We start from the raw sequence: 14692 nt of genomic DNA, 5'->3' as shown, positions 1-14692 counted from the left end.
ACAGTCACTGTAACCATCAGCTCTGTAGTGTGCAGTGTCACGTGGTCAAAGGAAGAGGCAGTCGTCTTTAAACGTCATCACGGGGGGGTGGGTGCTGTTCACATTACATTAAAAAATAACCTTTTAATCAAGGTCTGACAAGTACATGAGTACAAAGTATCACTAAAAAAGAATATGCGAATATCGACATTGTTGAATGATTTGATTTTTTTTCTTTTCATCTACTCGGAATGGAATTATGGAACTCCCGCTCCCCCTGTTTACATGAGTACGGTTGGACTGTTCCATGAGCTAAAGAGGAAGTGTTTTGGTCGGGTTAGTATCTTCCGGGTGGTTGTCATAGATACAAGTCGCCGTGGTGTGTACAAATCACACTGCTGTTATGTAGACGAAACGTGTCGCGTTGCGGTGGAAACATATACATTATCTATGACGTCTGGCGTCTATAGCGTCACGATGTAGCCTATGATGTCATAGCGTTGTGTGGCTGTGAGGAAGTTGTTTTTTTCTGTCTGTGGGTGACAACGTGCATCACCCAAGGGTCCACGCAGCTGTCATTGATTGATAATCCCTTCCTCTACGTCCCTCTTCCAAGCGAGTTTAATATAGTAATAACAAACACGCCACTGCACTATAGGGTTGTTTGTTTTACTATAAACGTTGCCTCGTGTAAATCTTAATGCCTCCTCCAGATATTCCCAATAATTAGTCTGGAAATAAACCTTTATACCATGGATGTCTGGGTGCTAAATCTTCCCAGCTGGAGATGAATGGACTCAGCATAATATTGGATTTAAGACGAGACAGGATCTTATTGGGATCAAATCAAGGTAAGGATATTATTAAAACAAATATTTGAAGAATTGAAAAGTTTGTGAAGGCATGAAAGTTTGAACTGATATTTCTGTCTGTTTATGAGAGCATTACAAAAGCATTGTCATGATATTGACACTGGGTTTCTTATTTTGATTTGACAGTGTTTCAACACTTATATTTGGTAAAGACTATATTCTACTGTTGTTTAAATGCAAATATTTGCATTGGTATTATACACGCCCAACTTTTGGTGTGTGTGTGTGTGTGTGTGTGTGTGTGTGTGTGTGTGTGTGTGTGTTTGGGGTTTAATAGATGCCAATGTAATACCGTAAAAGCATTTTAAAGCCAATTCTACAAATGTCTTCTATCCTAACAGTTCCAGGGACCCCCAGAAGCAAAGATTTTTATGTTAAAAAAGGGTTCCCTTATTCTTATGCCCTATTGTATTTAAATTCATACATGATCACCCGACAGAGGGTCCACTGTAGGTTAGACCAGTGGTTCTCAACCTGTGGGTCGGGACCAAGCCCCCAGTAAGGCTATCCAACGTTGAAGAGGCCACTACCTACTGGCGAAATGTGGATACTTGCAGCACTTTAATGGAGGTGGACGGACGTTCATGACGTCACGTGCGTATAAGCTTTGAGGTCCGGGGCTATAGGCTAAACTTCCGCTCGCTCGAGCCATTGAGTTATAATTATACTTAGTTCTGGCAGTCTTTTGGGTGCTTCAAAACACCACTGAGCAACTTCCACTGAGATTAATAGCTTGGGGGCGGGTCTAGCGCTCCGGTTCGGTCCCTAGTCTTTATAGCTCTATGGTCGGGACCCCCAGTCTCCCAGATAACAGTATATAAAGTGACAATTAAAGGATTTTTTATCCCACTATTTTGCAACCCATTTTTTACACCCAGTGTCAATTTTCTAATGTAATCCTGGGCGCTACACGTCCTCTGCCAACCTGGGGAGGGCAGTGGACTGACCTCATGCTTCCGTCCACCTAACGGGGGAATTTCGCCGGCCGGATGTAGAGCACGCCCCCAGCACCCTGGCCCGCAGCGTCCCCAGTGGGAATCAAACCCAGGACCTTCTAGCTGTGAGGCGACAGCACTACTATAAAAATCACACTCGTGTAAAGTGAGGGGCGCAGGGAGGGCAGTATTTATTATCAGTATTATTAGCCAGATGCTCTCTCTTATATTGTCATTTACTGCCCTACATCCACTTGGCTGCCAAATAATTACACCATAACTGCCCTAAACAAACATTAAAGGACCTATAACATAAGATTAAACCTCTTCCAAACTTTGGCGTTTTTTGGGCTCCACAAATACGCAATTTTGAACATTCACTGGCTTTCTCATTATATAGGGGCTTTAACAGATATAGACAATATATTAAATATTATTAAAAACAGTTTAAACAAACTATATAGCTGCCAGCAACGATAAGATGGGACCACTTTACGTAGGTCCCCCAGCTGTATTGCAGCTGTCCGTGCCCCAAACATACAGACAAGGCATGAGATATGCTTGTTCAAAGTACCTGTGATTGCCACTTGCAGCTATAGATTTTGTAAAAGAAAATCACTTACAAACTTCTCCCCAGTTGGGATTTCAGATAGATTGTGTGTAGAACATTTCACGCAAATTGCAAAATTCCAGCAGAAAATAAGGCTTAAGCTTACTGGTCAAAGTGACAGATGTGTTCTGCATGAGCCAAGGCACATGTGTAAACAAAATGGCTTTTGGCCAAACGATGCATGAGTTATGCCTGTTCAAAGTTTTCATTTGTAAACGATTGCTATAGCGCCACCATTTGGCCAATTGGAGTAAGACTGGTTTCAGTGCTATTTGGCATCTATCATACTGTAACGTAAAGTTTCATAAACATCTCTGCATGCATGTATTAGGGGCAGCGTCGTTTTCTTCACTTCACTTTTTTTGGTCGATATAGGTCCCAAAGTTCACGTGTAGAAATGATCGTGCGTTTTGATCAAAGATCCCGGGAGAAGATAGATTTGAACAGTTTTTCATATAATTCATAATGGTGGGAGATCACACATGTGTCAGGTTCAGTTGAGTATACCACAGGGCTGGCAGCGTAGCACACTGCGTGCGCCCCCCCGCTCTGCTCTTTCTCTGACTCACGCACACCACGCACACGCAGTTTGAACAGCATCGTGTGATCTTCGAATATGAACCTACAGTTAATTAATTTTGTTTCCTTCACACAGATGGCTGTTAGGTGCCCCCCCCCCCCCCCCCCTTTAAAATAATGTTGACTTTAACTTGACATCCTCTTAAGTGGCTCTCTAAAGCTCGCAGCCTGTGGGGACGCCGCTGCTAAATATTTCAGGACAAACTCATTACGCTAAATGGGCCTTGGTGTTGGCTAGAGCTGCTGGGGTGCAGAAGACAGGAGGCAGCCAGAGAGATGGCACCGGGATATGTGTGTCCGCGTACATGTGTCCATGTGTTTTTACGCATGCACGCACGCACGCATGCACGCACGCACGCATGCATGCACGCACGCACGCACACACACACACAGGGGCCCCTTCAGCATCTGCTTTGAAAAAGAGCTAATGACAAGACAATAGAGACTGGAGGATGATACAAAGTACAGTGTATTAATGAGGCCCCATGCATGCTTCTGACTGGAGCATTCTGACACACACACACACACACAAAGGAGGAGAGCATATAGACATAGACCAGAGCCACAAGCAGCAACTGCAATTCATCAATTGCAATATTGTATTAAATGTTTTTCATGCACCCAAAACGGCAATATCGACTGGACAGTGGTCGCCCATTTTTTTTTTGCCCTTGCCATTACATATCGTCTTTGTCATCAAGCCATCAAGCTCAAAACGCTTGATGACTTGATGATGATTAGCTTAATGTGCAAAAAGTGTATACAGGCCAAGTGTACATCTACAATCTGAGTCCTGATCATCACTGCGTACACTACACTGGTGTATAGCCCTACCCCAAACCCACGGGAGAGTCTTAACCGGCCACATATGTCAGACTAACGCATGGCATGCCCCCCACACTACACACTCCCTCAGAGACCGACGGACATAAAGACATACAGTATACAGAAAGACATTGGCACAGATCGTCGAGGGAGCGCCATGGTGGAAGGGGAGAGAGAGAGAGAGAGAGAGAGAGAGAGAGAGAGAGGTGGGAAATAATAAAGAACGAGCTTAACTGTCTGTCGGTCGAGGGAAATAATATTTGTCCAGCTGGACAGGCCTCCGTTTTTGTGCGGAGCGAAATTAATGTTGAGTATTTTCCTGCGGAGGGGAGGGGTGCTGCTATGTGTGTGGACCTATACAGTTATGTATACATACAGCGCAGCCACGACGAGCAGGCGAGCTAGCTAGGATAGGAAGCGGGTCCATAGTGAGCTGTTTGGAGTTTGACAGGGATTATTAAAATCAGTGTGGGTGATGAAGGGAAGGGGGGGGAGCCAAATTGACAGTGACACTCTCCATTACCTTCCACTTGACTCTCTCTGATGACAGTGTTGATATGGGAGTGTGTGACTCTGCTGTCGCCACCGACGGCACGAGATTGGCTGCTAGGGGTGAGCGTTAAAGGGAACAGTTCATCACAATCCGAAAATGAAGAATACGCTTGCGGCAAGAGTCTTGAGAGCCTTTTGTTGACAAAAGAGCAAATTCTGCCCAATAATCTGGTCCTTTGTTGATCACCTTTGTTGCCTTGATTTCACCTGTCAGTTTGTTGTCAATACTGTATGTCATTTATTCTTTGCTGGAGATTATTATGTCATCAACTCTTGAAATAATATTACTGCGGGAATGTTTGCACCCAAAACGAATAGATTCTATTCTGGCTCGGCAAGGCTACTTATGGCAGGGAGGCAGACCGACAGGAACCACATGATGGAGTGCCAGGGGGACTGGCCTGAGGACCAGGCCTTGGTAGGGCTGCTGGTTCCGGGGCTGTGCTGACAGTGTATCCTCCTCTGTGCCCCCTATGGTAGACCGACAGGAACCACATGATGGAGTGCCAGGGGGACTGGCCTGAGGACCAGGCCTTGATAGGGCTGCTGGTTCCGGGGCTGTGCAGCGACCTGGACCTGCAGCAGCTTCTGACCGACACAGAGGAGAAGCTCCAGATCAACGCCAGCAGGTCAGTCCCAACAGGACCTGCTCGCTCTCTCTCTTTCTCTTTCTCTCTCTCTCTCGCTCTCTCCTGTTGTGTTTATTGCAGACTCCTCACTCAAATGTGCACTTGCAGTTTGGGCAACTCCAAAGCAAACTCCACATGCCCCAACATTTTATTTACCTGTCATAGTGTCAACCCCTTACCCCTGTGTCGGATCGGTGGTTAGACTGGCCTATTCACAGATACCGATATGACCCGATATGACAAATAATCATACTACAGCGACATATAAACAATAGCTCAAATTGTGAGCTTGTGGGGAGACAGGGGAGATATAATTGTCAGTCTTTATGTTGGTCCATTGGATGGATGTCCTTTTTCCTGTCGCAAGAGCTCACACATCTTGCTGCTGTATTTCACCCAGAAGGTGTGAGAGCTTTTTATTAACCAATGTTTTCAATCTCTGTCTCTCTCTCTCTCCCCCCTCTCTCTCTTATTGTGTCTCCTAGCCTAGGTTACAAACGTCTACGTATTGATTTGAATTCTTGGTTGTTCTTTTTTCACTGTTAACAATACGCTTTTCTTGCAGTGGAAATGTGAACACATTTAATCCACTGTACAAAATGCTGCCCGTCTCCATCAACAGCCTTTATATAGAGTTTGTTCCCAGCCATTGTCAATTATCTGTTAGGCAGTTACGTATGTCAGTTATTTATCCATTCAAGGACATTCACCCACGTTAGACCGGGATTCTGATACAACAACCATGCAATATCCTAATATAAAATGAACCAAGCACTGTGTACGTACGTCTGTAATCCACATAACTCGAGAACCGTTCGTCGTTATCTCAAATCCATTTAATTTTCGTAAATCAACGCCCCTATGTGATCATACTACAGCGCCTCACAGAAGCATCAAAAGTAGTGAAGCGGTTTGAGGTTTGAGCTTGTCTTGATCTGTTACTTTTGATATTTTTTAACCCATTCTGACCTGAGATCAGATTCATACGAGGTTTCCACTGGACACACACTGGTCTGATGAACCCATTCTGACCTGAGATCAGATTCTAAAAATGTCAGTCGTTCTTCGAATTTTTCAAAAATAGCAGACCTACAAGCTCGTATCGCGCCACTCGGTGGCGCGATATGAGCTTGTAGATCTGCTATTTTTCAATAGGTAAAGCATAACATGATGTGAACACCAAAATGGGTGCCCGGTCAGAATGGGTTAATTTCAATCCTGAAAAGGACAATTTACAATTTAGGCATTTTAGCAGACAAAGCGGAATGGAAAGGGATTAAATGATTGTAATGATATATTAACTCATTTCGCTGGGGAGAAGGTTCCTTATGTGTGCAGGAGGCAGGCAGTTGGTGTGTGACTGACTGACTGGCTGACGATGCTGCAGATACATTTACATTTCTGACGTCCATAAGGGACAAAAAGCTCAGTTGCACCAAATATGTCAGTTATCTGTCACTTGTCCAATTCTACAGTGCTGGCACTCCTACTGTATTATGTATACTGTATTATGCACACAGAAACTTTTTACACGTACTGTAGTTAAAATAAAAACACATATCCCAAATTCTCCGCTGTAATGCCTCACTTCACAAGCAGCATCCATCCATCTTCAACCGCTTATCCATAGTCGGGTCGCGGGGGCAACAGCTCCACCAGAGTGTTCCAGACTTCCCTCTCCAGAGCAACATTAGTGACTTCCTCCTGGGGGATCCCGAGGCGTTCCAAGCAAGCAGCAACAAGCAAACAAGTAGCAGCGTCATTTAAAAACAAAGTTAGAACACGACAATTGAAACGAAGGACAATTGCGCTCCTCTTAGAGCAGAACAGTTTGTTCAGTCATGGGGGGGAGGGGGCTATCACGAGGAGCGGGATGCTTGGATATTGTATTCATCATGATACGGTTCTGTTTTAGAAATAGGCCCCAAATATAGGACCATTATTGTCACATTTTGTATGCTATCTGAGTTAAATTAACACTCAGGACTTTATTGTGAGTATGATCAGAGAGAGAGAGAGAGAGAGAGAGAGAGAGATGAGGCAGAATGCGACCACAATGGGGTTATCTATATTTTAGGTTTTTTTCTTCTTTCTGTGCGTGTGTGCGCACATCCCAAATGTGGCGAGGGAGCACCATTATGCCTGGGTCCCATCCCCTTACACTCCCCTTGTCTCTATTTCTTATACTTCTCTCTCTCTCTTTCTCTCTCTCACTCTCTCTCTCTGTGTTCCTCTAAATGGGACCATAATAATTGAAGACTCTCCAACATGTTGAAATGAGAACCCTTTGGCCAACAGGTAATTCAAGGCTTATTATCAAAGGAAGGCTGGGACATTTTTTTCTGCTTTTGAAGTATTAAAGGGTTATTTTGTGCTCCAGCCAGATGGGAGAGAGAAGGATAACCACTGAGAACAAAGAGGCCAGATAATGGAGGATGGGAACTAAATATAATAAGGCCATAGTCCTGTCTATATAGCTGGCTGTCTGTCTGTATGCTAGCTAGCTGTCTGTCTGTCTGTCTGTATGCTAGCTAGTAGGGTTTAAAAAAAGGCCAGAGTTTGCTCTGGTGCACTGGCCTAAAAGTGGGTCCTTAAAAACTGCTAAAACTTCTGAAATGTATGCATGTAGATATGTATGTATGTATGTATGTATGTGTGTAGTATTTAAAAGGGGGGCTTTTTTGTAAAAAGCCCAGCCCCACCATACCTTCATTTATTTAAAACTACTCCAAAATAGGGTTACCAGTGAAGGGTCTAGTATGTATGTATGTATGTATGTATGTATGTATGCTGGCTGGCTGTATGTCTATACAGTATATGTCTGACTGACTGTATTTCTGTATGCTGGCTGGCTGTATGTCTATACAGTATAGTGTATGTCTGGCTGTCTGACTGTATTTCTGTCCGGCTTTATGTTTGTCTGGCTGCCGGCTGGCTGTACAGTATGTCTGTCTGTCTGTATGTCCGTCCGGCGTTCGCCGCATTCATCTCAGGACAGCCCTGATGTTGGAGCCTGGAAATGGGTTTGTCTCAACTATAGGGTGGGCTGCACACACAAACTCTCTCTCTCTCTCTCTCTCTCTCTCTCTCTCTCTCTCTCTCTCTCTCTCTCTCTCTCTCTCTCTCTCACACACACACACACAGTCACACACAGAACTCACTCACCTACCTTCTTCTAAAGCCTGATCGACTTATCATGTCTCAGACAAATTATGGAAGTGCCGAGGAGAAGAGGTAAGAGTAGGAGAGAGAGAGAGAGAGAGAGAGAGAGAGAGAGAGAGAGGAACGTTAACCTGTTTATGGGTCAGCGTGGCCGGCCTGCTCCCTGTTCTCCAATGTCAGTTTTTTTTTTTTCTTCCTTTTTGCTTCTGCTTAAGAGCGGCTTCCTAATTGAAGGAGATTAAGATAGGCTGACAACGGAGACGGTGGCTCCCCCCAAATTGAAACAGTGTAATCCATTAGTTTTCATCAGATGGGACGGTGGCGTGGAGCGGCACGGGGCAGCTGGGGGGACGGGACGCCAAAGGCCTCTAACCCATTTAGACCTGAGAACAGATTCTACAAAATGTCTGTCTTCTAAAGTTTTCTGAAAAACCTATCTTTCTACGTAAGTGGTTCTCAAACCTTCTCATGTCAAGGAGCCCCAAAACATATATTGTAATTGGCCGTCGACCCCCATCTGAAAATATGTTGCTCCAGGAACCCCCCCCCCCCCCCCCCCCCAGAAGCAAAGATTTGCACCACATTTTCACCATTTGTCAAAAAATGCAGATCTACAAGCTCGTACTGTAGCTTGATCTGCTATTTTTAACAGCTAACGTTTAAAATAATGGTTACAACTCCAAAAGGGGTTCCCGTCCTGAATGGGCTAATGAAGTGTCAGCCTGGTGCCACTGCAGTTCAAGACCAGCCTCCGGTTTCACACTGCGGCCGCTGGCTAAATGGCTCCCATACCAAGCTGCATGCCAATCTTGATCAGGGCGACATCAGTGCTTTTAAATTTGATTCTGTGCACGCGTGCGTGTGTGTGTGTGTGTGTGTGTGTGTGTTGTGAGCATCACAAGTATAATAGCATTTGAGAAACAGACTTTGTGAGGAGCATTTTCCTCGTCCTTGCAGGAGAAAAAAAAATATGGTTGAAAAGAGATGTTTGAGTGGTGCAGCCACTCCATTGCCCAGCATTGTGTTTCCCTGGCTGGTTGGGTCCGTCCGAGCACGGAAATAGCTGTTTTTTTAGAGAACAATTTTGAAAAAAGATTCAGGTTAGGTTTAGGGGTTGGATAAGTGTTAGATTTGGCCTATTTTATACTTTTGTATCGGCGGCGACTTAGTATATCCCACACCGGAAAATAGCCTTGTAGATCTGCTTCATTTGAATGTCCTACTATGCAGAGGTCCTCTCATGTACAGTAATGCAAACGAGCATATGAGCGCGTGAGTGAGTTCAGCTGTGCATGACACACACGTGTGTCAGGTTAGCATATCAACTGTATACTGTATATCTGCTCTCCGGTGTCGTTGCATGGCTAAGGCAGGGGCGCCCCCAAGACGGGGGGGGGGGGGGGGGGGGGGGGGGGGGTGGATGGAGGGAGGGAGGGGGGAGGAAGGGAGGGAGGGATGAATGGATGGAGGGATGGTTTGGTGGAGGGAGTGAGGTATGGATGGATAGATGGAGGGATGTGTGGTTAGATGGAGGGAGGGATTGATGCAGGGAGGGGATAGATGCATGGATGGATGGAAGATTGGAGGGAGGGAGGGATGGATGGAGGGATGGATAGATGGAGGGATGGATGGATAGATGGAGGGATGGATAGATGGATGGATGGAGGGATGGATAGATGGAGGGATGGATGGATAGATGGAGGGATGGATAGATGGAGGGATGGATGGATAGATGGAGGGATGGATAGATGGATGGATGGAGGGATGGATAGATGGAGGGAGGGATGGATAGATGGAGGGATGGATGGATAGATGGAGGGATGGATAGATGGATGGATGGAGGGATGGATAGATGGAGGGATGGATGGATAGATGGAGGGATGGATAGATGGATGGATGGATGGAGGGATGGATAGATGGAGGGAGGGATGGATAGATGGAGGGATGGATGGATAGATGGAGGGATGGATAGATGGATGGATGGAGGGATGGAGGGATGGATAGATGGATGGATGGATGGATAGATGGAGGGATGGATGGAAGATTGGAGGGAGGGATGGAGGGATGGATAGATGGATGGATGGAGGGATGGATAGATGCATGGATGGATGGAAGATTGGAGGGAGGGAGGGAGGGAGGGAGGGATGGATAGATGGAGGGATGGATAGATGGAGGGATGGATAGATGGAGGCAGGGATGGATAGATGGAGGGAGGGAGGGATGGAGGGAGGGAGGGATAGATGGAGGGAGGGATGGATGTACATGGTTGGATGGATGGATCCATTTCCAGGGTCCTCTCACCCCCTCCTCTCCCCTCGCAGGCAGAATGGAGTCCTTTGATGGAGCTCATATTTGGTTCGCAGGCCGGGCGGCCGGTTGGTTTGGCACTGCCTGGAGCTTGGGGGGCTTATTTGAAAAGGGATCCCCCCCCCCCCTTTAGCTGAGAGGAGATGGGGAAGGGGAGCGGACAGACAGATAGACAGCTTCCCCCCAGGCAGCCAGCCCACCCACCACACTAAATTAATTCTGACAAGGAACTTAAGATAACGTCAAAGCGCTGACTAATCGTGGGATTGGGTTTCTGTAAGTCAGGGAGCTGTGAAATGTGCCATCATATCTAATAAAAGACCTCCGCTTGCACCCCTCTCTCTCTCTCTCCCTCTCAGCACGGGCGGGTGGGGATTGGCCATGGTGTCGAGTGTCGACTGTCTAGCCACGAGACCAGTTTGAGAAACAATTAGATTACATTTTAGTGTTTTTTTAATGTATGTGTTCATTCGTGTGTGTGTGTGTGTGTGTGTGTGTGTGTGTGTGTTGTTGTGTGTCCCCGCTATAAGTTGCCGCATGACAATGTGTGCATCAGCGTGTGCGAGCATGAAGACGCACACACACGTACAGTATGCACTATGCACGTGTGTGCACGTGTATTAAGCCTCATATAGTCCCTAGGTATGATTGACATGTTTTTTTCGAGAGGCCTAAAGGAACCATTCCTCCCTCTCTCTCTCTCTCTCTCTCTCTCTCTCTCTCTCTCTCTCTCTCTCTGTCTTCCTCCTCCACTCATTCTGCAGCTCTTTTGTGTCAACTTCCAGCTCGACGCGTTTCGCCATTACCGGTCCGTCCATTGTCGTCCTCACTTTGAAAGTTGAACGGTTTTATTTTCCTCGAGTGTACCCCCGCTCTTTTCTCTTCGTCTCTATCTCTTGGCGGACGGATGGACGGACGGCCGCGGGGTGGAAGTCATCAGCGCAGGGGAAGCTTAATCCCGCCGAGTTGATTAGGGCCGCGGCTAGCTCTCACTGTGGCGGGGCTAAAGGTCGCCAAACGTTGGCGAGAGAGCCGGATGGACTTCTTGACACGGAGCACATCCAAGCCGACTTTATACCTTACAGCGCGCTGCGCTGCCCTTAAGGAGGGGTAATTGAAAAGGGAGAGGGAAGGGAAGAGAATTAGAGAGGATTGGGGATGGTTTGGAGGCCGTGGACTGAGAGAGAGAGAGAGATGAAGGGGGTGGAGGAGGTGTGGTATACAGTAGTTTGAAATCTATCTACGGACTCTCATGGATTAAAGTTCTCAGTCGCCACGACTTGATTTCAGTCATTTGGATTCCGTAGACTTCAATGGAAGCATGTCATGCCCTTAAACGAGGTTAATAACGAGGTTTTTTCGTTATTTTCTTAAGACTAAAGAACAGTATTTGAAGTGCTCAAACTAGCTGTAGAATATACTGTATGTTCAGAAGCATCTCTTTCATCCACAACATTTTATAAATGCCACTGAGTGGCGCGCTACGAGCTTGTAGGTCTGCTATTTTTGAAAAATCGAAGAACGACTGACATAGAAACATGTAAAGTATTGGTATCACAATGTACTTAAAATAGAAAATATTAATTGTGCAGGATGTCCCATTTCACAAGTTCAAAATGTATACACATCTTTTGAAAATAGCCGATCTACAAGCGGTGTCACATCGCGACACATTGTGAGCTTGTAGATCGGTTACTTTCAAATGGCCCGAAATGTATATAGGGTTGAACTTGGAAGTGGTTAATGTACTGTATGTTTTAAAATATCTAAATCTAAAAAGTAGTAACTAAAGCTTTCAAATAAGTGTAGTGGAGTACAAAGTACAATATGGACAGGTAACAAGAGGAAGGAAGGCACTGGAGCATCTCAGACAGTTTACCGTAAGTCCTTTTAATTCACAGGGTGCAGGTAAAAAAAAGACGTTTCGATGCATCTGTCACATCTTGGTCAGGTCAAAGAGTTGTATAGTGTATAGTTGAGCCTGTGCCATGTCGTGGAGAGAAGTGGCTGAGTGAGACATTACAGGTATGGAGATGAAGAGAGAGAGGGGGAAGAAGTGAAAGCACCAATCTGTTCCCTCTCTCGTGGCTCCATTTACAGGTCAGAACTCAGAACCGGGTCACAATCTGCTCCTGTTGGCTCCGTCCGCCATATGAGGCTCTGTTCCTTTTCCCGGAGAAACGAGAGAACACGTTTTCTCTTTCTACGAACGTCCAGAGGACATGGCAACATCTGGCGGCGTGTATGTAGCAGTAAATGGGAGTACCGGCGAGGCACCGCGCCACACCACTCCACCCTTGTAAAACCGCACATGATGCAAAGAAAAGAACTCCTGATTGTGATTGATTTCCAGTATAGCACCACTCTATGCAGCAGTAACTCTCAGCGTCCAGATGGACCCGTTACGGGTCCATTTGGTTCCATTTGTACACGCACGGAGTCAGTGGTGGTATGGAAAGTAATTCGGTGCATTTACTTTATACTTTAGACCTGACGTCGAAAAAACAAAAAAAGTCTTCTAAATCCTGACAGTTTTCTGAAAAATGCTCAAACATATTCATGTCAAGGACCCCAAATATATATGACATTGGCCACCGTCCCCCACCTGCAAATATGTTGTTCCAGACAGGGGACGGGGGACGGGGACGATGACCAGTTAGAACCAGTTTATACACGTAAGCCATTTCAGAAATAGCACATCTACAGTACATGCTCACGCATGCTTTATGAGCATGTAGTTCTGCTATTTCCAGAGACCATAATAATAATAAAAGATGGATGTTCAGGCTGCTATATTGGTGCACGAGAATGCTACGCACGCCAAAGTCCATGGGAGAATAAACTGAATAGAGGGCATGCGCGCGTGACATCATCTACCCGGAGGTTATGCAGGAATGCCTACTGACTGGCAAAAAACGACGTTCTGGCCATGACGGCCCAAACATCCAAACAGAATAGTCCTATCTGATTGCATTAAATTATGTTTAACCCATTCTGACCGGGAACCCGTTTCGGTGTCAGCATCATGCTATGCTTTAGCTATTGAAAAATAGCAGATCTACAAGCTCATAGCGCGCCACCGAGTGGCGCGCTACGAGCTTGTAGGTCTGCTATTTTTGAAAAATCGAAGAACGACTGACATTTTTAGAATCTGATCTCAGGTCAAAATGGGTTAATCAGACCAGTGTGTGTGTCCAGTGGAAACCTCGTATGAATCTGATCTCAGGTCAGAATGGGTTAACTCACTTTGACACTCACTTTACCACTCCATTTGACACTCACTGTATGCATGCTCATACCCTCTATAGTGGTTTTCAAGGGACAAGAAGGTGACCGCACACAATGGTAGCCAAAGTGCCAATATACTTTATTATAGGAGTATAGAAACCAACGTTTTGGCAGGTAACTGTCAGTAACGGCTTGAGGGCTGCTATACGGCCCTCAAGTCACATACTATTTCCAAAAGGGGGTCCGTGGCCAAATATAAATTTGGGGTCCATGGCCTTGGCATGAAAATAACGTTTGAGAACTACTGTCAAGTTTCCAAAACAATGTTTTAAAGATATATATTTTTTCTTTTCTTTTCATGAAGTTCCGAGAAATGTCAGTGAGAGTATACAGATGGAAGCCAATTGAACACCTGCTGTCACTCTTCCAGTCCTGGGGTGGAGCCCAGAACTGTACATCCGCCGTTTAATGGCGTTCAGTAAACAGACTCCCTCCTGCCCGCGGCCCCCGGCGTTTCGATGCCACGGACAAGGCGGTTTGCAGTGCACAGCGGGCATGTTGTGTGTGTGTGTGTGTGTGTGTGTGTGTGTGTGTGTGTGTGTGTGAGACTGAACGCCACAGTGCCACTGCATTTCGGAATCCCTTCGCCACCTTCCAGTCACGTCTTGTTGTGTGTCAGAGGTCACACAAAGCGTTCGTGTTGCCCAAAGTGCTGCCCATTAATTTCCCAGGCAGTGCCCTTCAGCGGCTCTGAGCGCTGTGCATGTGTTACGCTTGAACCTATACAGCCTGAGCCGTTTTCTTTCTTAACAACCACAGCAGCAGGTCGTTCGCTCTGGGCAAAGCGCCGTTATACAACAAACTGTCACAACCTCGAGTGATCCTTTTAGATGTTGTTTTTTTCTTTTTTTACCGCCTGCACGACGAATTCCGTAGACATTGCACACAACACGGAAAGGCACACATCCCACACACTACTCGACACACACAATGTAAGGTTGTTGTTTTTTGTTG

General features: G+C 46.0%; 1 protein-coding gene across 1 annotated transcript in view; it reads left to right on the top strand.

Annotated features, from left to right (window-relative positions):
- Positions 1–4836: 4836 nt before the first annotated feature.
- Positions 4837–14692, top strand: part of kiaa0825 (KIAA0825 ortholog) — a 180568-nt gene continuing 170712 nt past the window's right edge. Inside the window, exon 1 of the mRNA XM_080765788.1 lies at positions 4837–4981. Within this exon, the coding sequence (XP_080621914.1) occupies positions 4848–4981 (134 nt within the window). The 5' untranslated portion in view covers positions 4837–4847. The remainder of the gene's footprint in view (positions 4982–14692) is intronic.

The sequence above is a fragment of the Protomyctophum bolini genome (genome assembly GCF_963924005.1).
Source record: "Protomyctophum bolini genome assembly, chromosome: 6".
NCBI classification, from domain to species: Eukaryota; Metazoa; Chordata; class Actinopteri; order Myctophiformes; family Myctophidae; genus Protomyctophum; species Protomyctophum bolini.
The sequence above is the reverse complement of the archived record's forward strand: the minus strand, read 5'-3'. Positions and strand labels throughout refer to the sequence as shown.